This window comes from Parambassis ranga, chromosome 7 (genome assembly GCF_900634625.1).
Source record: "Parambassis ranga chromosome 7, fParRan2.1, whole genome shotgun sequence".
In the NCBI taxonomy this organism is placed as follows: domain Eukaryota; kingdom Metazoa; phylum Chordata; class Actinopteri; family Ambassidae; genus Parambassis; species Parambassis ranga.
This window is the reverse complement of record NC_041028.1, coordinates 20,159,146-20,180,759: the sequence shown is the minus strand read 5'-3', so window position 1 is coordinate 20,180,759 and position 21,614 is coordinate 20,159,146. Positions and strand designations below refer to the sequence as shown.

Here is a 21,614-nt window from a genome sequence, read left to right as displayed (position 1 = left end):
ATTTCACATGGAGTTGTTAGCTAGATATATCTATTTTATGATAGAGAGGGAAATGATAAAACCTGAAACGTGGCACATTAAATTATCTACTTTATCTTTTTGTGGGAGCTTTGCTGTTTCTTTGACAGAAAAATCAACATCATCTGATATAATGTAATGCTAGGTCCTTTATTAACAACCTGTAACTATATCAGAGCCAAACAGGTCAGGTCAGGACAAATAATTATTATTAAAATATCTTGCAGAGGTTGTGTAACACACAACATCTGTGAACCTTTAAAATGTATTATTTCTTCTCTGCTATCATTTTGCTGTTAGTTCAGAACGCTGATTTCTGTCCTCATATAACAATTGAGATCCTTTCCACTATGACCAGTTTGTATGTATTTGTCCTGCCTTTGGTAGAATCTATATAAAGCAAATCAAATATTATCACTATATTATATTATCTTATTTAGGGGTAGGACACATCACCAGCAGAAAATGGCTTTAGAGAAAGGAGCGGACCAAAACTTGGCCATCCACGCTGACTCTTCTCGTCCAGAGGCACATCTCTTCTGACTCTGATCTGCAAGAGAGGTCGGCCAAAAGCTACAACATAAAAAGAAACCTCCGGAGGATAAGCACAACAGGCCCTAGATAGCAGAAATAGACCAACTAAAGGTTAGAAAATGCTCCGTTCTGGATTGAAAACCAAGAACAAGAAGTTTTCAAGCATTGCCCAGATGTTCTAATCACTCCGAGGGACGGAGCAGGAAAATGTACAAACTTCATGTTACTACAACAAAAAGAAAGGTGAGTACAGGCCAGAGCCGCAACAAGCAGCATTACTGGAACTCTGACACTCTGAGGAATCAGGCTGGACTCTCATTTGTAGTTGCAGATGCACACAGCTTGCAAACCTACTACTTGCTTCACGGTATGTCATATAACGTCAATAGTGCAAAGGCATTAATCACATAAGTCACACCTAGGTGGAGAAAATACAAATCTGTAATGACAATAGCACGTCGTTCTTAGTGGAGGGATAAAACTGGTCACTGCAGACAGGAGACAGGAGAGTGGTGGAGAGGAGGACACTGAACAACCTGCAAACTGTTATCTAACATTAATAACCCTGCAAACTTCCTGTACTGGACAGACAACGGAGCACCTTTTCCAAAAGGCTCAGTGTTTCGTATGCTGAGTGCCTGTATATTGCTGCTGTAATTGCAAAATTTCCCAGGAATAAACAAAGTACTGAAATGATGGGATCAATTGAGTTGAAATTCTCTTTCTGAACACTGGGTGTCACTGCCACAAACTAGCTGCTCAGCAATATATATCTGTATAGTCCAATTCCTTGTGTTGGGTAGAGGAGGACAAGAAGAGGTAGACAGGACAGAGAGGATGAAAGAGAGAGAGCGGAACAAACATGCAGCAAACATCATACATTACAGAGAACAGGTCGTTGATGTTGCTGAGCAAGCTGAACCCATTATTATATTATGGTGTACATATATGTACACTACCAATCAAAGGTTTGGGGTCACCAGGCCAGTTCTACAGCTTCTCTGATCAGCATAACTGTTCTGTTGTGCTGACATAATTCCACAGGAGTTTTCTAATCATCAATTAGCCTTTTTAACATAATTTACTAACACAATGTACCATTAGAACATAGAAGGTGATGGTTTGCTGGAAAAGGGCCTCTGTGTGTGCTAACAGGCTGGACAGACTTATCAGACGGGCTGGCTCTGTGGTCGGCATGAAGCTGGACTCCCTGGTGACAGTGGCAGAGAGGAGAACACTAAGAAAACTCCTGGCTATTGTGGACGATGCCAGTCATCCTCTGCACACTGTCATCAGCGCTCAGAGGAGCCAGAACAGTCACAGGCTGCTCCTCCCCAAGAGCAGGACCAACAGACTCAGAGACTCCTTTGTCCCCCGATCCATCAAACTCTGCAACTCTGCTTTTGGCAGGAGGGGGAGAAGGAAGGGAGGAGCACAGCCCACCTGATACAACACACGTGCAATAATTTATATGTGCAATAATCCTGTACCATTTATGCTGGTGTGCAAATTTGGTACATAATTCCTTTACATTACTGCACTATATCACATGACCATCTATGCTGGTGTGCAATGTTTGTAAATAATTCCTCTTATCTTTTATTTTTTTTACTGCACTATATTCTATTTCATTCTATTTTATTTTATTCTATTTAACTCTTGCTCTGACTGTTGGTGTTGTATTGCTGCTGGTACCCAAATTTCCCCGAGGGACCTTCCCAAAGGGATTAATAAAGTATATTCTATTCTATTCTATTCTATTCTATTCTATTCTATTCTATTCTGTATACCTTTGTATATATTCCATTAAAAAGCCTTTTCTAACTAGAATAGTCATTTACCACATTAACAATGTCTGGACTGTATGTCTGATTACTGTAATGTTATCTTCATTGAAAGAAATGAATTGTATATAGTCAGTTAATACATAGTAAGAGTAATTTAATAGTAATTTAAACAAGGATGAACAACAGAGACATGGTGTAGTCAATAAGCACTGGAATATTCAGGGGCCGGAGTGCAGGTCAGCATGCAGGTCTGGAGGCAGAGAGACCTTCAGAGAGAGAGAGACAGGGAGAGTGAGCGAGAGAGAGAGAGAAAGAGGGAGAGTGAGAGAGAGAGAGAGAGAGTGAGAGAGAGAGAGAAAGAGGGAGAGAGAGAGAGAGAGAGAGAGAGAGAGAAAGAGGGAGAGTGAGAGAGAGAGAGAGAGAAAGAGGGAGAGTGAGAGAGAGAGAGAGAGAGAGAGAGAGGGGAGAGAGAGAGAGACATTGTTTCAGTGTTTTTTCCCCAGATGTTAAACGTTCAAACATTGAGCTTTTTCAAATGAATTTGGAAAAGTTCAGTTTCAAATTATAGCAGGAATCTAATCCCATAGAGAATGGCTGCTCAATACAACACTGACTCAGACACTTTGATCTGCAGTTTTTCATGATGATTCAATTTTTTATTATGATTAATTTACATTTTTATTTAAACTTGTGAGTGATTCAAAGCACAGCTGTTGTGAGTGGTGACAGTGTTTGATGTGGTGACTTGATATAAGTAGGTTTGACACGTCATTTCATTCCCACCTGTGTTCTAGTTCAACAGTGAGCTGCACATGGATAGGGGTCAGGTTAGCTTGATTTAGTGATTTTATTTGGCAGCAGAGAGACAGTAGGAGCCCGGTCCGGAAGGTGTGACATAACTAATGACAGAGTGCAGCACCATCAGGATTTTTAGGTTGCAGTGCATCATACAGCTGTTATTGGGGTACTAACCAAAGTAGCTTGATTAGCATCAGTGTCGGCCCGTGCAGCCAACTGTGCTGCCACCTGGCCCCCATCTCAGTCAGTATCATGATGATTGTCTCATCCGAGATGTTTAAATTTTGGATTGTGATAACAGTGCACACAGAGACCGAGATGAGAAATGAAGCCAGTTCTGAGACGCAAAACAAAATACAATTAAAAGGCAAAGGCAGTGAAAGAGGGAAAGAACAAGAGGAGTGTGGAAATATCAGAAAAAAGGGAGAGGAAGGACCAGAAGCCAAGCTAAGAAAAGAGCAATATCAACATGAAGTTGGGGTGCAGAGAAAGAGGGAGAAAGAGAGAGAGAAAGCCGCTGCTGTAATCCTCTGACTATAAAGCCAAGCAGCAGAGCGAGGCAGTCACAGTGTGAAGGATGGGAGATGAAACGCTGCCGTCGTCCTCTGCTCTAATAACAGATGGAGCACCCTTCGATGTGAGCAGCAGCACCCAGCAGGATGACTTGTCCCCTCGCCCTCTGCTGCCTCCTCCTCTCTGCTCACGCTCTCACTCTGACAACCAGTAAGTACATGACACTTCTGTGCTGTTAGGATCAGTGAATAGGAGGCAGGAAAAAGCTATATGGAGTACTCTGAGTTAGATCGGTCTGGTTGAAAGGTGTGTTAAAACTTTGTGTGTCAAATAGAAACAGGTACACATTGTGTTACAGAAATATGTTTTTAGGGTTTAGACTGACGTGTCAGATATGAACATGTTTTACTTGTGGTTTATATCAAGTGTGTGTGCGTGTCTGTGTATTCACACATACGTATCTTCAAGCAGCCAAGTAAGTGAAAGAAAGAAAGACAGGCAGAAGCCTCCTGCTTGAACATCCTGTCCTGTCTTGTTTTATTGTCTTATGGTACTTGTGTGTGGTATTGCATATATGTGTGTGTCTCTGCAAGGACAGACACAATGCACACTGTGGTGATTATGTAACTGAAGCTGAAGTTTTAAATCTCTGCAAATAGATCATCATACAACAGCATAATGCAAGGCTGGATTACTAACACAAAAACAAACAGCTGTCTAATGGCCCCCAACAGTTAGAAAATCTGACTGAAGTCAGTTAAGGTGGACCATGCATTATTGTTATTATTTATCATGGTCATGTGAATCACATAATTTTTAATGAAGGTCTAACCCAACCTGTTTAGGTCTCTAACACTCTGTATTTATTGTGTATTTATCGTCTGAACCTTGCCATGCATTGCTGGGAAAGCACACCACATGCGTGTTTTGGTTTGATGATACCCAGGGACACCCAAAGTGTGCTCCTTCTGCACTCTGGAATTTTTTGTTGTTGCTCTGTCTGCAGAAAACCCCACTTCACAAAAAAATATGTAATTTGCAATGGAATCAGGGTTTTAGTGCTTTTCTGGCAATCTCAGGATATTCTGCTTTCACTTTAATCCAGAAAGTCTGCAGTTAAATCTGTGGCAGACATACAATCTCAAGCCGCTGATCTCCTCGTAAAGACATGGTCGAGTCACCTAGCACAATAATACATTTATTGATTTTAGCTGTGTCAGTCAAAGGTATTTACAGTGAACACATGCAAACAGATGTGATCTTTTTCAAAATAAAAGACCCTTCAGACTGATAGCTAAAAAATAAAAGATTTTCCCCCTGTAATGATCTGGGACCGGTCTGGTACCGTAGAGCTGGGTGTCTCACAGGAATATGTTCATGTAGTTTTCCACTTTCTGGCTTTCTGACATTCCTCCAGCTGAGTTGATTGGAAATAATACCAGAAGAAACAGACATCATCTAGGACGTTAACTGATGCTGTCTACCCTTGGGGATAAAACATCCATTGTCAGACTGACCCATATTGCTTAAAGTAATCTGTTCTTTACAATGATTAATGGTCTGTGGCTGTACAAACCTGAAAGTGCACAGATGTTAATCCCAAAGCAGAATTCACTGATTTTCTGTCCATGATCTTCAGAGCTTGGAGGGAGCACTGCAGGGTTTTTGCTAGTGATTTTATTTTATTGTAATTGAGGTTTAACTGAATAATCCACATTAAGCCACATTATGTGCTCCAGTTCATTTTAATTTGAGGCAATGTCAATGACAGTTGGCTGAAGCAGATTTGGATGGTTAAAATCAATTGATGAGGAGAAGAGGATGCTGAGAGTAACAGTGATGATACATTTCTGTAGCATCGCATGGAGCCGTTCTGCAAAAAGCTAATGAGATCTTTCTGTTTTTGGATGATTGCATTCATTTTTTTTGTATTCATTACAGAGATCTAGAGCAGGATGGCATGGCTATGTCACCATGCTCACCTTTCACTTCCACAGAGAAAACACTGATGATGTTTGTAGCCCCATATAGCTACTCGGTAGCAGCTGCCTTTTTAAATGCAATTATCAGTGAGGTACGTATTTAAACTCTGATGAGGCTGTGTTAACAGCAGACCTTGTTTTGTGCATCTTAACTAAAACAACATTCAAAGAATTCCTTTGACTATGAGATAAGCGAACAGGAAGTGTTACATTTCTAATGCATGCAGGCTTTTGGACTCATTGCTGCAGCATTCTATTGAGCACTGAGCATCACTTAAAGCAATCTGCAAGCAGCAAACTAGTGTAAGTTACTCATGGATGTATTTTCTAACATTAGGCAGTGAACATTTCAACTGTGTTAGCAGTGACTGACACTGAGGAAACGCCCTCTGGAGCATCACTGTCTTTAAATTTGATTGGAAAAAGCTAAATTCCTTTTGAGTAGAAACCAAGGCAGGCGAGGTATACATAATAATTTCACCTTGTTTTAAATCTGGTCAGGATTGGCCATTTTTCTCTGAAAGCATTGAATCTGTTTTTTTTGTAGGATGAAAGGGATTTCTATAAGTTCTCATGTAAGGGCCCTGAATATAGAAGTGGGATCAAAGACAGGCTTTAACATAAGGTGAAACTTCTCAGTCTTTGTTTTTCTTTGTCCACCTCTCCTAACGCACTGTGAAGTACCATCAATTGAGCGGCTTTTAGTCTTTTAACTTGCTGCTGATGTGTGAGTCTTTTATCTGACAGGAGAGGCGATCCTCTGCTTTTCTATACTGTGAAAGATTTACAAAGCAGATAACTCACACTGTATCTGTTCCAGCAGTCAGCATAAGATAAAGAACACTTTACAGTGCACAGCCCTTTGTGAAGAAGCTGTTGAATGTTCTTTCTTTCTTTATCACAAACAGGGCAAAAGCAGGCAAGCCTAAACTGAGCAGTGACGGTCATATCACTTCTCCATATCTCATTTTACTAACCTTAATCCTATTCCCTCAACAAAATGATTGCTGTCTGTTGTTTACAAAAGACATTACCAGTCGGTTATCATCAGTGTTGTTCCTTTATCATGCCATACTGATGTGTGTTAATCTCTCTGCCACATTTTTTGTGTGTGGTGGGACCAGAGCTTGGCAAATGGCTGGCTCTCTGGATGAAAAGCTGCAGGGAGGATTAAGAGGAAAAACATGGGAAAAAATAAGCTGTAGGCAGGGTGACGTCATGCAGTCCAGGCCAGTGTTGTGGAGGTAAGGCTGACTGTGATGACAGAGTGCCTCCAAGCACCTCCATGCTGCTGCGTTGCAAGGTGCCTTTGACTTTGTCATCCAAATGTTGGAGGGTAGTTGTTCAGGTCTGGACATCAGTTCACCTCATACCACCCTCTCAAAAACTATACAATATCCAGTAGCCCAAACAGGGCACAAAGTGACAAATGGAGAATCTAAATGCCACATTGAGAGGAGACAGTGTAGGCAGTTCAGTCACCTCCAAAGAATGCCCACTGCATTGAATGGCCTTGTGTGGAGGTAGATTTTGGCCCAGGACATGCTGAAGAGGATCAGGAGGAGGATTGGAGGTAGTGACAGCTGGAAGTGAAATGTCCAGAATACCTTTATAAATAATATGAATAAACTTTGAGTTAATGTAATAGCAGGATATTTTATTCATCAAATCAATCTTTCCTATACAATGAATATATAAAAAAGTTTGTTTGTGATAAATATGCTATAATGGTCATTATGTAATCTACAGCATAGTATAGTATATAGTTTAAAAATTATTTCAAATGCATATAAAATGCATGTCTTCCCTTTTCTAAGTGCCAAATCATAAACATCCACGTGCTACAACATATGAAACTGAAGTATGGATGTTTCAGACTGAGTTGTGTGTTTACATGAATGAAAAGCATTTCACATGTGGTAAAGTCAGTTGAAGATGTATATGTAATCCCTCAGCAGCATGTAAAGCTGGATCCATACTCCGCGAGAACAGAGAACTCCCTCCCCCCTGCAGACGTTAAGCCCACAAAATGACGTCATTTTTTATCTCGGACCGCCCGTTGTGCAGCGCTCTCGTACACATGGCCCGGGCAGAACTTTTTCTCTCACAGCTGTGATTGGTCGGAATTTATTGTGGGCGTGATGAATGTGTTGAAGCGCAAGATCTCCCCCCTGCTCCTGGTGATAAGTGTATGTAAGCAGTGAACTTTATTAGACTGGCAAGGGTCAGGGTCAGCTTTCAGTTCACTGTCGAGTACACTCGGCGTTAATGGATGGAATTACTAACACACTTCAACTGCTGCTGAGCTGCTAATCTAACACAAAAGAATTAGAGTAAAGACATGCATCAGCAACAGCTGTACATTCCTGTCAATTTTAATCCCATCCTCTCCATGGGATAGAATCTGTATTAAATATTATAGTGTCAGGAGAAACATTTCTGAATCACTTCTAATGGTGATGGAAAGACAAAAGAAGGCGGCACAGTTCAATGGTCAGCAGCGGATACAACAGATACTATGCGATGATACTCTTCTGCAATAGAGGGGGTTAATGACATTTTTTTAAATAAATAAATCGAGTTTTTAGGACTTGTCTGATGTGCTACTTTTCTTGTGCCTCAAGCACAGTTCTGAGTATTTTTCCTGTTGTGCAACTTGTACATTCCTCTTGCTATCTATTTCCTGCATCTGGCAGTACAGGCTGTATAACATTTTTTTTTTTTCAGATTGTGTTTGTTTTAATAAAAAGGATGTAAACCTAATCAACTATTTTAGGACCAGGGAAAGAGACAGAGAAATTGCATAAAGCAGGAATCAAACTAAGGAAAAAGAAAAAACTCTGGCTAATTGCTGATGAAGAACTTGAGGTATACACTGATGAGGATGTTCAGATAATTAGATGTTTCTGATGTTTGATTCTATAAGCAAGGAGAAGACAAAGAAAGCAAATACCAAAAACCCTGACAAGAACACATAAAAATAAAATGTGTTCCATAAAGGATTTTGTAAAATGGGACTACACCTTGACTCAGGTATGGTGTTGAGTGGCCGCAGACACTGCAGCCTTACTGTCAGCATGTTTCTCTGTTGTCTCTCTGGCAGGTTATTTAACGGTTTCCATTGAGCCTCTTCCTCCTGTCGTCATTGGAGACACCGTCACTCTGAAGTGCAACTTCCAAACAGATGGCAACCTCCGGGAGATTGTGTGGTTCCGGGTGAGCACACAGGTGAACTTAATGGAAGCACTGCAGGCAGCTATCATCATGCTAGTATGCTCACAGTGTCAGCCTGTGTCAGAGAGGTGTCTGGACCTTTCTCCTGCTGGAAAATCTGGGAACTAGATTCTGACCTCATAGATAAATGTCATCATTATAGCAATGGACAGAAACGGTTTCAAGCACAGCACCACAACTAACATCTGTATACAAGGAGGTTGATTAAACTGTAATATAATGTACAAAAGTGCCTACAATCAAGTCTTCTTATCCATTTAGTATAACACTGTGATTTACAATGCTAAAAAGCATCACTGAGGTCCAGTGGAACAAGTACAGAGATGAGCTCTGTGTGAAGCCATGAGTGGATCATTAGTGACTTTAACCAGTGCTGTTTCTGTGCTGTGGTGGGCTCTGAATCCAGACTGAAATGCCTTAAACAGACTGTTCCTATGCAGATAATCACATAACTTATAACACTTTTTAACATCTGATGTCAGTATACATCTGGTATATATATTCAAGAGACAAGTTGATCTTACCTAATATGTAGGAACCAATCAAGTGCAGAACTCCTTCGAGTATTTGGGTTAGGTTAGGGTCTAAATATCAAGTAAATGGTTTAGAGATGTTAAGCAGTAAGCTGCAGACATTTCTGTTGACATACATGAACATACATCCAGTCATCCAGATGACTGAAGGCTGAATTCTTTAGTGGGGTAAGGACATGTATTTAGTCCAAGATTGAGGATGCAGACTGTAGTGAATGAAGAACAGTGAGAAGAATTGTACTCAATTACAATTTTATGCAACTTTCAAAGCAGGTTAATCAATAATCTGTCTGTGCATTGCTTGTGATTAACACATAGCCATCGTTGTAGTAAGCTTGTTGACCACATCTGTTCAGCCTTGCTGCCTAATTAGCCACCCACTCTACTGCACTAACACACTGTATATACCTTCGAGCCAACAGCAGGGCCACACAGAGTTATGCATGCAAATGCAGCCTGCAAATATATTTTTAAATTATGTGTTAAAGAGTCTGATGTGCAAAAAAAGTAAATGAAAAAGTTCTTGCCAACATAGAAATAATAAGTAATGTATGTGCTTTTATGTTGCAGATAATGGAAGGAGGCAGCACCAAGCAAAAGATTTTCACCTATGATGCCATGTACAATATTAGCTACTCCCACATGGAGGACAACCACAGACGAGAGGACCTCGTCTACCAGTCCACAGTCCGGTGAGACAGCCTAGCTTACAAAACATTATTGGCAAGGAAAATGAGCCATTATCAGAGGTAGTGAAGCTTCTGCACCCTGTTAATTGTTTACTTGACAAAATTTACTTTTACTTGAAAAGTTAAAGGCCTTCACATACTCCACAAGAACGGAGAAAGTTGTTTGTTTTCTCCAGGTGGCAAGAACAAGAACAAAGTTAGTTGTTGTGGAGAAGATCCGAATGGACCCAAATTGTCTCAACACTATTGTCTCATTTGACGTCACCTCCTTGTTCACCACCCCCACTTCAGAAGCCACAGAAATGGTAAGGACAACACACTCATAAACAGAACTAACCTCACACCAGACTACATCTGTTACCTGATGGACCTCTGCCTGACCACAACTTATTTTTAACACAATGAGAAGTTTTACAGACAGAAGCTCAGTTAAGGGAAGGCTAACATAGATGGCTTTTTTGACTCCTCTTTCGAAGCACCTTTCCTCTCTGTCTAGGATGTGGACATTGTTGTCCTCAAAGGAGTGTCCTTTCTCTTTGAGGTGAAGGTGAACAGCTGAGTCTTGTCCTGAGGAGGTGGCTCTCCTGTGCTGAGCCATTCTTCTGTGGAGTGGTTGTTTAGTTTCTCCAATGTACAGATCAGAGCATTCCTCACTGCACTGGACTGCATATATCACATTGCTGTGTTTCTCCCTGGGAGTTTTGTCCTTCGGGTGAACCAGTTTCTGTCTCAGTGTTGTCATCGGTTTGAAATGGACCAGGATGTCATGGTTGTTGAAGATCCTACGGAGTTTCTCTGACTCTCCTGACACATATGGAATGGAGACATTCTTTCTCCGTCGGCTGTTGTCCTTCTTCTTGTTGTTGGGGGGTCTTGTTTTTGTGGCTTTGATGAGTGCCCACTTTGGGTAGCCACAGGTTTGCAGGGCCTTCCTGATGTGGTGTTGCTCCTTCTTCTTCCCCTCTGAGCTGGTTGGTACAGTTTGTGCTCTGTGCTGCAGGGTCCTGATGACTCCCAGTTTGTGTTCCAGTGGGTGGTGGGAATCAAACAGCAGGTACTGGTCTGTGTGTGTGGGTTTCCTGTACACTCCCACGTTGAGGCTCAATCTGTCAATGTGTACTGTGCGGTCCAAGAAGGCCAGATTGTAGTCCCTGGTGTCCTCCCAAGTGAACTTGATGTTGTTGTCCACTGCGTTGATGTGTTCTGTGAACCATTCCACTTCATTGGTCTTGATTTTGACCCAGGTGTTATCCACATATCTAAACCAGTGGGGGTGGTTGCAGGAAAGGAATGCAGGGCTCTTATCTCCACTTCTTCCGTGTAAAGATTGGACACAATTAGAGACACTGGTGATCCTGGTCTGTGAAAGTTCCCATTGTACTGGAAGTGGGTGTTCAGGCAGAGGTCCAGCAGGTCACAGATGTGGTCTGGTGTGAGATTGGTTCTTTGCTTGAGTGTGCTGTCTTGTGTGAGGCATCCCCTTACCATCTCTGTGGCTGCTGATGTAGGGATGCAAGTGAACAGGGAGGTGACGTCAAATGACCATTCGGATCTTCTTCACCTTGTTCACAAAGTGCTGAGAGTTTTGGATATGATGTGGTGTGTTTCCCACCAGTGGTGTCAGGAGTTCAGCCAAGTGCTTAGCCACATTGTATGTGACTGTGGCAGACAGTCAGATAGTCCACCATCCAGGACACCACCTGCATCGCTGTCAGCTTCTCAGCCAACGGGGCCGGCCTGATGGTGTCAAAAGCACTTGAAAAATCAAAAAACATGACTCTCACAGTGCTTATCCAGGTGGGTGTAGACTCTGTTCAGCAGGAAGATTACAGCGTCCTCCACTCCTAGGCGGGGCTGGTAGGCGAACTGGAGGGGATCAAGAAGTGGTTGGACCATGGGCCGGAGCTGTTCCAGGATGAGTCTTTCCAGAGTCTTCATAATGTGTGATGTCAGAGCCACGGGCCTGTAGTCCTTCAAGTCGCTGGGATGCGGCATTTTTGGAACAGCAACAAGGCATGATGTCTTCCACACGATGGGGACTCTCTGAAGACTCAGGCTGAGGTTAAAGACGTGATGAAGTATTCCACTTAGCTGGGGGGCACAGGCTTTCAGGACCACCATCAGGGCCTGCAGCTTTGCCTGTGTGGAGTCTCTGCAGCTGTCTTCTCACCTGCTCTGTGGTGAAGGTGATCAGTGGAGGTGGGGAACCAGTAATTCCCAGGTGATGACTGTCAGCCGAGGGGTCAGAGGACGAGGTGCGAGCAGGGCCATCTAGATGAGCTGTGGGGAAAGAGAGGGCGGGTGAAGTGGCTGGTCATTGTCACTCAGCTGCTGAAGAATCGTTAGCAGGGTGAACTGGGGTCACTGTATCAAATCTGTTAAAAAACTGATTCAGCTCATTGGCCCTTTCCACACTGCCTTTAACTCCACCACTGCTGCTCGACCTGTAACCAGTGATGGTCCTCATGCCACTCCACACCTCTGCCGTGTTGTTTTGCTGAAGTTTCCGCTCCAGCTTCCTCCTGTACTTCTCCTTGGCTCCATTACTGTTTTTAATTGCCACCCTACTTATTTCACATAAGTAAGGTAGGGCCAGACCCCATCACTGGACACTAGAGCAACTAGGTCAACTAATTAACAGAAAGGCTTGATGTTCTCTGTAATTGGAAAAAATTAGCAGCAGGACAATATTAGAAAATTTGATAATAAAAATAATATGGAAAAAACAAACAAATAAACTTAATATTACCACATCCTATAAAAGAGAATGTGAGATCAGTGCAAGCCCAGTGGCATGAAAGTGCCAATTTGTGCTGCTGTGTGTATGAACAGGCTTCCTGAGGTCCAGATGGAAAATGATGGCCCATATGAGTGCCATGTGGGAATCTATGACAGGAGCTCCAGAGACAAAGTGATCCTTGCCTCCAGCAGCATCATCTTGACTGTCATAGGTATGTATTTCTTATGATGTTGTTTCATGAATGTTTATGACGATGATGGTGCCAGTGCCAGTGTTTTATTATGTATTAAACCACAATATGACACTGGTATACAAGAAAAGCCACAAGTCACCCTCGCTAAAGAGATACACCAATGATGCCATCCCTAGCTGAATGTATTAACTTGAAGATAACCCTTAAGAATGAATGGGCTTACTTCAGATTTATTACACTGAGTGAATAGAAAGCACTTCCATGTTTGCAGTCTTTGTATTTTCTCTGCAGTTCCTCCCAAGTCTATCTCTGTGGTGGCAGCCAACAGTCCGGCCCCATTCAGCCGCTACGAGGCCCAGAACTTCACTCTGGTTTGCATTGTTACAGGAGCAAAGCCGGCCCCGGTGGTGAGATAGAGTTTTTTTTCACTCTTTGTCTCTGCTGAAGATGATCCATACTTTTCATTATCATTATCAGACAAATCTGAAATCTGTTAGAAATCCTGACTGAGGAAAAGAAGGGGCTGGTGCTTTGCAGCAGAAATAACTTTGGAGCTGGAGTCCAATAAAATAAAATAAAATAAAATAAAAAAGCCCCGTTTGATGCATACTGCAGCAGCTTGAAAGTTTAAAATGAAAAAGCTATTTACAGCTTTGTGTGTCTGTACCCATACAAGCTCTTTGGAAAATGTATTGGGAATTAATATCAGAGGATTAGAGGACAGCTGCATATGTGATTAAATGAAAGTCCTGTGAAGAGTGGATTCACTCTTGAATTAGACACACATATCAGCGAGATGAAGAGGAGCAATATTACATCATAATCTTAATAGAAAACACTTTAATTTTCTATTTTCCCATTTTCTGTTTATCTACTGGACTAAACAGCGTGTTCAACAGCTCCCATTGTTTAACCAAGGTCACCTTTTGCCCAGCACTAGGTTACTGTTGTAATCATGAATGATGATGATGGAATACACATCTATCTATCTATCTATCTATCCAGGTAACTATAGCATGATTCACTTCTTAAAGGCATGTCATGTAAACAAAAAAGGTCACCCATTTATTGCAAAGAAAACAAAGACGAATTCTGCCTAACAGATACATGACTTGTGGATTGGATCTACAACTTAATGGTAATGTGGAACTAGCACTGAGTTGAAGTAAACCCTGCTGCCACCACTGCAAGCCTGACCAGTCTAGCCCAGAACTCTGGATGCAGCATGGTGCTTCACACCTGTCTACCTTATAGCAGGTAGATATAGCAGGGACCACTTGAAAATCTGTTGGGGCACTATTGAGCCAAAACCAGCATCGATTAAAACACAATTATTTTACTTTCTAAAATGTGACTTTTTACACAAAGAAGAATCCACACAGGGCTCCTCAGAGTATGTAATAAGTTTAAACTAAAAAATAGATGGTAGTAATCATAACTGCGACCTCTTTGTCCCTGCTTTTCAGGTATATTTCAAGCGTGATGGAGAGCTTATTGATGTGGTGCCACGCCACTCCTCATCCTCAGTGGAAGATCAAAGCAAAGAGAAGAGCTGGGGTAGGAGACAGGCAGGACTACGGAGTTCCCAGGTTCTCACCAGTCGTGACCTTGATGACACCAAGTTCCAAAAGTCTCTATCCCTTCTAGAACAAGAGGGGAAACTGTCTCGGCTGGGCCAAGATGGACCCGATGGCCCTCAGCAAAGCAACGAAGAGGAGTTGGAATTGGATCCTGAGCCAACAACCACTGAGGTGATCCTTGAGACGGTAGTAAGCCGAGAGTTTCCACGCTGGGTCCAGAGCAGCGATCCGCTTTACTACTTCCAGCACAGGCACCATGCAGCAGGTGACGGCACCATGGAAGTGAGAGCTATGTTGACCTGGAGCCTCAACCCCCAGCTAGACAACGAAGCCCTGTTTAGCTGTGAGGTCAACCACCCGGCTCTTTCCATGCCCATGCAGTCTGAGGTCACACTGGGTGAGTCATCAGCTACCATCTAACAGAACTCTCTTTGAAACCAGAGCGCTTTATCATCACGCAATACTGTCTATGGAAAACACACAATCACATGAATCTTTTGCCCAATCCAGCTGTTAAGGTAAAACAAAGCTCTGATAAACTGATGGACAACTGTTGTTTTCAAGCCTTTAATTTCTTGTACACAGTACATGCTTTACACAGAAATATGTATAGAGACAAAACTCATAGTTTTTTCTTCATTTATCTCTCAATTAATTTTTTTAATTGTTACACGGATAAATGTATTGTAAATGATAATGAGGGTAACTCGTGTTAGCACATCCTGTTTTGGATATCATTTAAAAGCTTCTGTATCTAGCTCTGAATAACGTTGTGAAATAAATAATGAAGGATGAGCAATGAAGAGTAAGTGGGTCATCCTGAGCCCTCTGCACTGTTTGTACTGTTCCACAGCAACTGCGCTGTGAAAAAGGAGGAGGACATATTCAATGTTTTTCTAGAGGCTGCATCCTGTGGTTCATTAGAATCATTTAATTAATCTTCTATATTTCTGTCAGTCAGACTGACTGAGATTTACACCAGCAGGCCAATGCTATTTTTCTCTTGTCTTAGCGGCTCCCAAGGGTCCAAAGCTTTCCATGAGCCCCAGTAAGGCCAAAGTGGGGGACACGGTGCGAATCACAGTCCAGGGCTTCCAGCTGGGACCTTCTGCAGTAAGTTTCCAACACAATCTGCCAAGTTCAAAAAGTGTCACCACAGGCTGGGGGACATTCCAGTATCAAAGGGACAATATAAAAAGTTGTAAAGTGAATGTAATTCCTGCAGGCAGCAATTGGTTTCTGTTCCTTTCTGCTCACTGTACAGTGAAGCTGTTGCAAGTAGGGACAATTTTAAAACTGGCCAGAGTGGCACAGGGAGAGGAAAGGGACAGTCAAGTACCACACGTCTTCTCAATTGTTTTTAAGACATACTGACCAATCATAACGTGTAAGCTTGTATGAATGCTGGGGTTTTTAAAACAATCAATTAAAACGATACTCCACCAGTCAATTTGTGACAGAAATAGATTATAGATATAAGTAGATATAATAAGGCGTTTATACAGAAAAACAAAATAAAAAATATCCTAAATATGTCAATAAGTCATAATAAGTGCATCAATTCTTAACTTATGGCCAAAACAGCCCGTCCTCACCAGGAGAACATTGAGATTCAAGATTCAAGAATTATTATTGTTAGGGATGTCCCGATCAGGTTTTTTTGCCTTTGAGTCCGAGTCTGAGTCATTTGATTTTGAGTATCTGCCGATACCGAGTCCCGATCCGATACTTTCTATAAAGGCACTCAATTGCGGCAAAACCTGTGTGTGTGTGTGTGTAGGCCTGTCACGATAACGAAGTTATTGCGATAAGCGATAATATTGTCAACTAACATAATGATAACGACATATAATGCAAGTACACCCTTTAAAGATCAATAAACTTCAATTTCTAAAGAACATTTAACACTGGAAAGGCCCCCAATTATCAACACTATTATTATTATTATTGTTGTTATTAATGATATTAATATTATTATTATGAGTAGTGGTAGGCCTATTACCATGGCTTATCTGAGCATAGTCAATGGAGTTAAGTCAAACCAACTACGTCATGAGCAACAGAGCCAAACAACACGCACTCTACCTGCTGCTGGGAGTGGGCTCACCTGTGTGCACATGTGTTTGTGTGCGCACGCGTTTGCGTGTGTGTATGCGCATCAGCGAATTTTAAAAACGCCGCCATGTAGACAGAAACACATAAAATAGCAGAGATGGCACAAGAGGACTGGGCAAGAGGACTAGACTAGGTGGCGCTGCAGCGAGTGCCGCCAGTAAGAAGGCAGAGAACTTCACTCGTACAACGCGGACTCTCTGTGATGGCACGTTGTATTCATAAGCATGTTTAGTCTTGTGGTGAATTGTGTCGAAGTGTTGAACCAGTGTTGTGCAGCTTCACAGCTCTCTGTGTTGCTGTAACGTCCAAGCCCTGCAGCGCTGTGACGCACCGTGGCGACGCAGACAGCGAGCTGACCGTGGTCTGCTCAGAACATCCCGTAAACGTCACACAAAGAGTTCAAAAAATAAGAACTACCTGTTGGTTTGACACATTTTAAGACAGAAGCCGCGGGCCATATTAAATCTGACGGCCGGACTTTGCACACTTCATACGCTACGACGCACCGAGTGACGCCTTTTGTCATCCAGCCTCTTTGGCAGCGAGAGGGAGAGAGAGAGAAAGAGAGGAAAACAAACAAGCGTGCAAATGTAATTTATCGCGGCCGAAAAACTTATCGAGCCCATTTAAAGTTATCGTGCAATTAATTGATTTATTGTTTATCGCGACAGGCCTGTGTGTGTGTGTGTGCCGTGGCGGCGTTAACTTTGACAGCCCTAATAAGTATATATCCGAGTCCTGATCGGGAGGTAATGTCCGATTCCGATCGAGTCTGAAATCACATAATCGGGCCCGATTTCCGATCATGTGATCGGATCGGGACATCCCTAATTATTGTCAAATGCGCAGCACTTTACAGTTACACTGAGCTCTGAAATGTTTACTTTGCGAGTTCCCTTCATATGACTTTGTACACAACTAAACTAAGATACGACAAAAAACTTTTTTTAGGTGTAGTAAGAATGAATAAGAATAAGAAGAAGCAAAAAAATACAAAAATAAAATAAGCAAAAATATGCTAATGTGCAGATTTATGTACAGAGGGTAAAGTGTTATCAGTGTTTAAGGTGCATTGTTAATGCATTATTGTCAGAGGTAGGACATTTAGAATGTGCAAATATGTTTACAGATTGTACAGCAAAAACAAATATGCGCAATTTTTTGCATTGTGGCAATGATGTTACATGATAAATGTTCAGTCAGTGTTCAGCAGCCTGATGGCCTGTGGATAGAAACAGTTTTTTAGTCTGGTTGTCCTGCTTTCACGCTCCTGAAGCGTCTGCCTGACGGCAGGAGTGTGAACAGTGGTGCTGTGGGTGAGTGCGGTCTTCGATGATGTTTTGGGCCCTCTTTGTGACCCGGGCATTGTAGATGTCCTGTAGAGGTGGGAAGGCTGCTCCACAGATGAATTGTGCCGTTTCAATGACACGCTGGAGAGCCTTCCTGTCCTGAACGCTGCAGTTCCCATACCAGACTGTGATGGAGTTTGTCAGGATGCTCTCCACTGTGCATCTGTATAAATTGCAGAGGAGTTTGGAGGATAATACCAATTTCCTCAGCTTCCTGAGAAAGAAGAGTCTCTGTTGAGCCTTCTTGATGATCTGCCGCATGTTGTGAGCCCAGGTGAGATCCTCGCTGATGTAAAAAGTAGAAGTCAATTCAAGAAACCATTGTTTTTGTATTCTGCACCAACTCCTAAAAAGACTTCCACCTGTGGCCTCCACTCTAATGAATGAAGGGTTCTGAGCGGCTGGTGATGCAGCACACTCTCACTCTCTGGAAACCTAGACCCCCTACAATTTGCTCATAGAAAAAACACACACACACACTGTACTAAACTGCACCTCATGCTGTTACACCTAGAGAGGAATAGCCCTCCTGTCCAGATCCTGCTGCCAAGCTTTTAATGTGATCATTCCTCAGCTGAAGGCTCAAAGGAGACATTTGTCCTTGAATTCCTGACACAGCAGCAGCAGACACTCAAGGTGGACAGCCAAACACCAAGAACCAAGTATGGAGTATGGGCCAAGAGAGAGTATGGGCCTTTTAAAATAATGCTGTCCCTTTGCCCTACCTGATGGAGATCAGTTAGCAGGCACACATTTATCATAACGAAACCTCACCAACCTTCTAATGGCATGTTCTCCCCCCACCAGCATAGAAAAGATACAGAATCCTCTGTTGCAGATTTAACAGGATGCTAATCAGACTGTGTCCCCTCCCCCTGCCCAAACACCACTCATGCTCACATCCAAACAAATGCGTAAACTAAGCCAACTATTTTTATTTTGAGATTTTAGATAAGACACACTAGGTGAGAATAATGTTCTTACATTCAAAATGTCAAAGTGATGTTATTTGCAAATAACTGTGTGTAGTCTTGGAGAGGGAATAGAATGATGCAGCCTAAAGCACACATTAGTGGGATTAACACCGTTAATAATATGCTGCTCCACATACAGCACATTTTTTTCATCAGCCCTAGAAAGAAAATAACACTATGAATCCCGACAAATGTGAAATTAAATAAAAGCACACATTTTCTTCAATGAATCCAGATGATCGTTATCTGTGCATCTATAATTACAGCTGCTAGCAGTGCAGCATGGATGGTGGCCTGAAATAGGAACCAAGCAAAAGCAGATGCAGAGTTTGGCAGAATGTATAGAATTGTTTCTTCGCCACATGCAGATGTCATAGTCTGAACTGGAATCAAGTCAAAAGTGAGGATAAATGTCTGATGGGATAAAATTACAAGGGTCAAATAATGTCCACTTGTATTTGAATCTATTATTAGATTTGTTTGGATTCAATGTTTTTTTTGTCTGACCATCTTCTGTTTTTGAATAGCAGTGTTTTTTCCAACTTTACAACCAGTTCAGAAGGTTAAAGCGAAGCATCTGGACTTGTAGAGTTTTCTTGAAGACGTTTCACTGCTCATCCAAGCAGCTTCATCAGTTGTAACTGTTTGGTGGGGAAACATGGTTTATATGTGGTTACAGACCTCAGTGGGTGGGTCTGGGTAAAACTTACAAACAATAGCACTAAATGTTTCCGTACTTACCTGTGATGATCTGGCTGACTGACAGCTCTTTGTTCTTACTGTGAGTATGTGTAAACTTCCTGGAATGGATGGAATCACTGCATTGTATGTGGTAGAAAGATGATGTCTGAGGCCACCACCTCTGTTAAGGGAAGGTTTTTCCAGCTTAACATAGATGCTTCCTTGACTCCTCTTTCAAACCATCTGTCCTCTCTGTCTAAGCTGTGAACATTGTTGTCTTTAAAGGAGAGTACTTTCCTTTTGAGGTGAAGAACCATGTTTCCCCACCAAACAGAACTGATGAAGCTGCTTGGATGAGCAGTGAAACATCTTTAAGAAAACTCTACAAGTCCAGATGCCTTGCTGCAAATGAAAATGACCTGGATGACTGAGAATCTTTATCAACATTAATACCCAGTTGTGTCTTTTTGAGCTGCTTTTTTGTTATAAAATGTATTGTTAATTTTGATGCTGACACTGATTCTGAGAATGACGGGGCATTTCACAGAGCTGGATAGTGATGTGGTCCTTCCATTCCAGTGGGAGTGGGGAATAACTGAATTCTGACTCTCCTCATGGTCATCAGGCACAATGCTGAGAAGGATGCTGTGAGTGTCTTAAAGCTATGCAATGACTTAGATGGGTAAAAACAGTCGACGCCAAGCCAGCTGCTGCTGACATCAAATCCAAATGATTCTCCACTGAAGAAGCAGAATTCTCTCGCCCCAATTTGTGACCTCACCCTGCTTTTCTTCCCTCACTTACCTGTGTTTCCTCAGAGTGAAGTGTTCCCTGAGCCTATGTACACCTGGACCAAGGTTGGCGGACACATGCTGGATGGTAGAGAGGAGCACAACGGAAGGGAGCTTGTCCTGGAGAGAGTACCTGCTGAGCTTAATGGCTCCATGTTTCGCTGCACGGCCCAGAACCCCCTGGGCTCCACTGATACCCACACTCGTCTCATCGTGTTTGGTGAGTCTGCCTGCTGGGGGGTTGTTCTGATTAGTTATAATGTGCTCCATGTTCACAGATAATGTTGTTGTGCTTTTACAGACAACCCAAGGCTGAAGAAAGGAAAAGAACATTTCATTGGTAGGCTATTCTTTGTTATTACTACTAGGAAGAGTTTCTACAGCATGACTATATAGATACATATCATCATAACAGCTCCCAAAAGCGAGGCCAATCATCTGGATTGCTGGGGTCATAAAGCCCCCTTCCACAATGTTAGTGGTGCTACTCCCACCCACTTCTGTGTCAAGCCAATAACTGACTGCAACTTTAATTCATCCTTTTTAGCCCTTTCAAAAAAACCCTAATTAAATACAAATGTATAATTAACAACACACCAACACAGATCAGTGTTATAAAAACTAGCTAAGAAGCCATAAACCATCACTGAAACAAATCTATTCGAGGAGTACATTTAGTTTTTGGTCGGGCCAGCATCCCATCCACTATCATGGAGGAGGCGGGTTTTATGACCTACACTGCAGCCAACCCAGATATTTTAGCCTGCTGGCTAAACAGTGGGTTCATATTCACCCTCCTAAGCTTGACTAGCATTTGTAACTGTTACGTGCTGTCTTTGTGTGCAGCCATTGATTCAGCGCCCAGTCAGCATTTCCTCACGTTGACATTCATGTTGCTGCTGCTGAGATTCATCTGTGAGCTGACCTGACCTGAGGCTCTGCTGCTGCAACAGCCACACCCACCAGAGACAACATATCTTTACTGATCTTCTGGCAGTAGGTAAACCTCCACCTTTGGTTAGCAGCAGCACTCGGCACTACTAGAGTATAAACAGACAGAACCCAGAAGGAGAGGACAACCCTGGGAGTGAGGACAGATTTTG

General features: G+C 42.4%; 1 protein-coding gene across 1 annotated transcript; it reads left to right on the top strand.

The window, feature by feature from the left end:
• Positions 1-3,796: 3,796 nt before the first annotated feature.
• igsf21b (immunoglobin superfamily, member 21b) lies at positions 3,797-21,490 on the top strand. The gene is made up of 10 exons (XM_028409509.1): positions 3,797-3,860; positions 8,736-8,848; positions 9,970-10,091; positions 12,921-13,039; positions 13,313-13,428; positions 14,488-14,998; positions 15,614-15,714; positions 20,539-20,731; positions 20,813-20,851; positions 21,358-21,490. Exons 1-10 carry the CDS (start codon positions 3,797-3,799, stop codon positions 21,438-21,440), a joined length of 1,461 nt encoding a protein of 486 aa, XP_028265310.1. The 3' UTR covers positions 21,441-21,490.
• Positions 21,491-21,614: the final 124 nt, after the last annotated feature.

Excerpts from the sequence above, each read along its gene's own strand:
- igsf21b (XM_028409509.1), top strand. The coding sequence starts at position 3,797 with ATGACTTGTCCCCTCGCCCTCTGCTGCCTCCTCCTCTCTGCTCACGCT. Across the intron at positions 8,849-9,969 it reads GGGAGATTGTGTGGTTCCGG|ATAATGGAAGGAGGCAGCAC; the intron begins GTGAGCACACAG and ends TTTATGTTGCAG. Across the intron at positions 14,999-15,613 it reads GCAGTCTGAGGTCACACTGG|CGGCTCCCAAGGGTCCAAAG; the intron begins GTGAGTCATCAG and ends CTCTTGTCTTAG.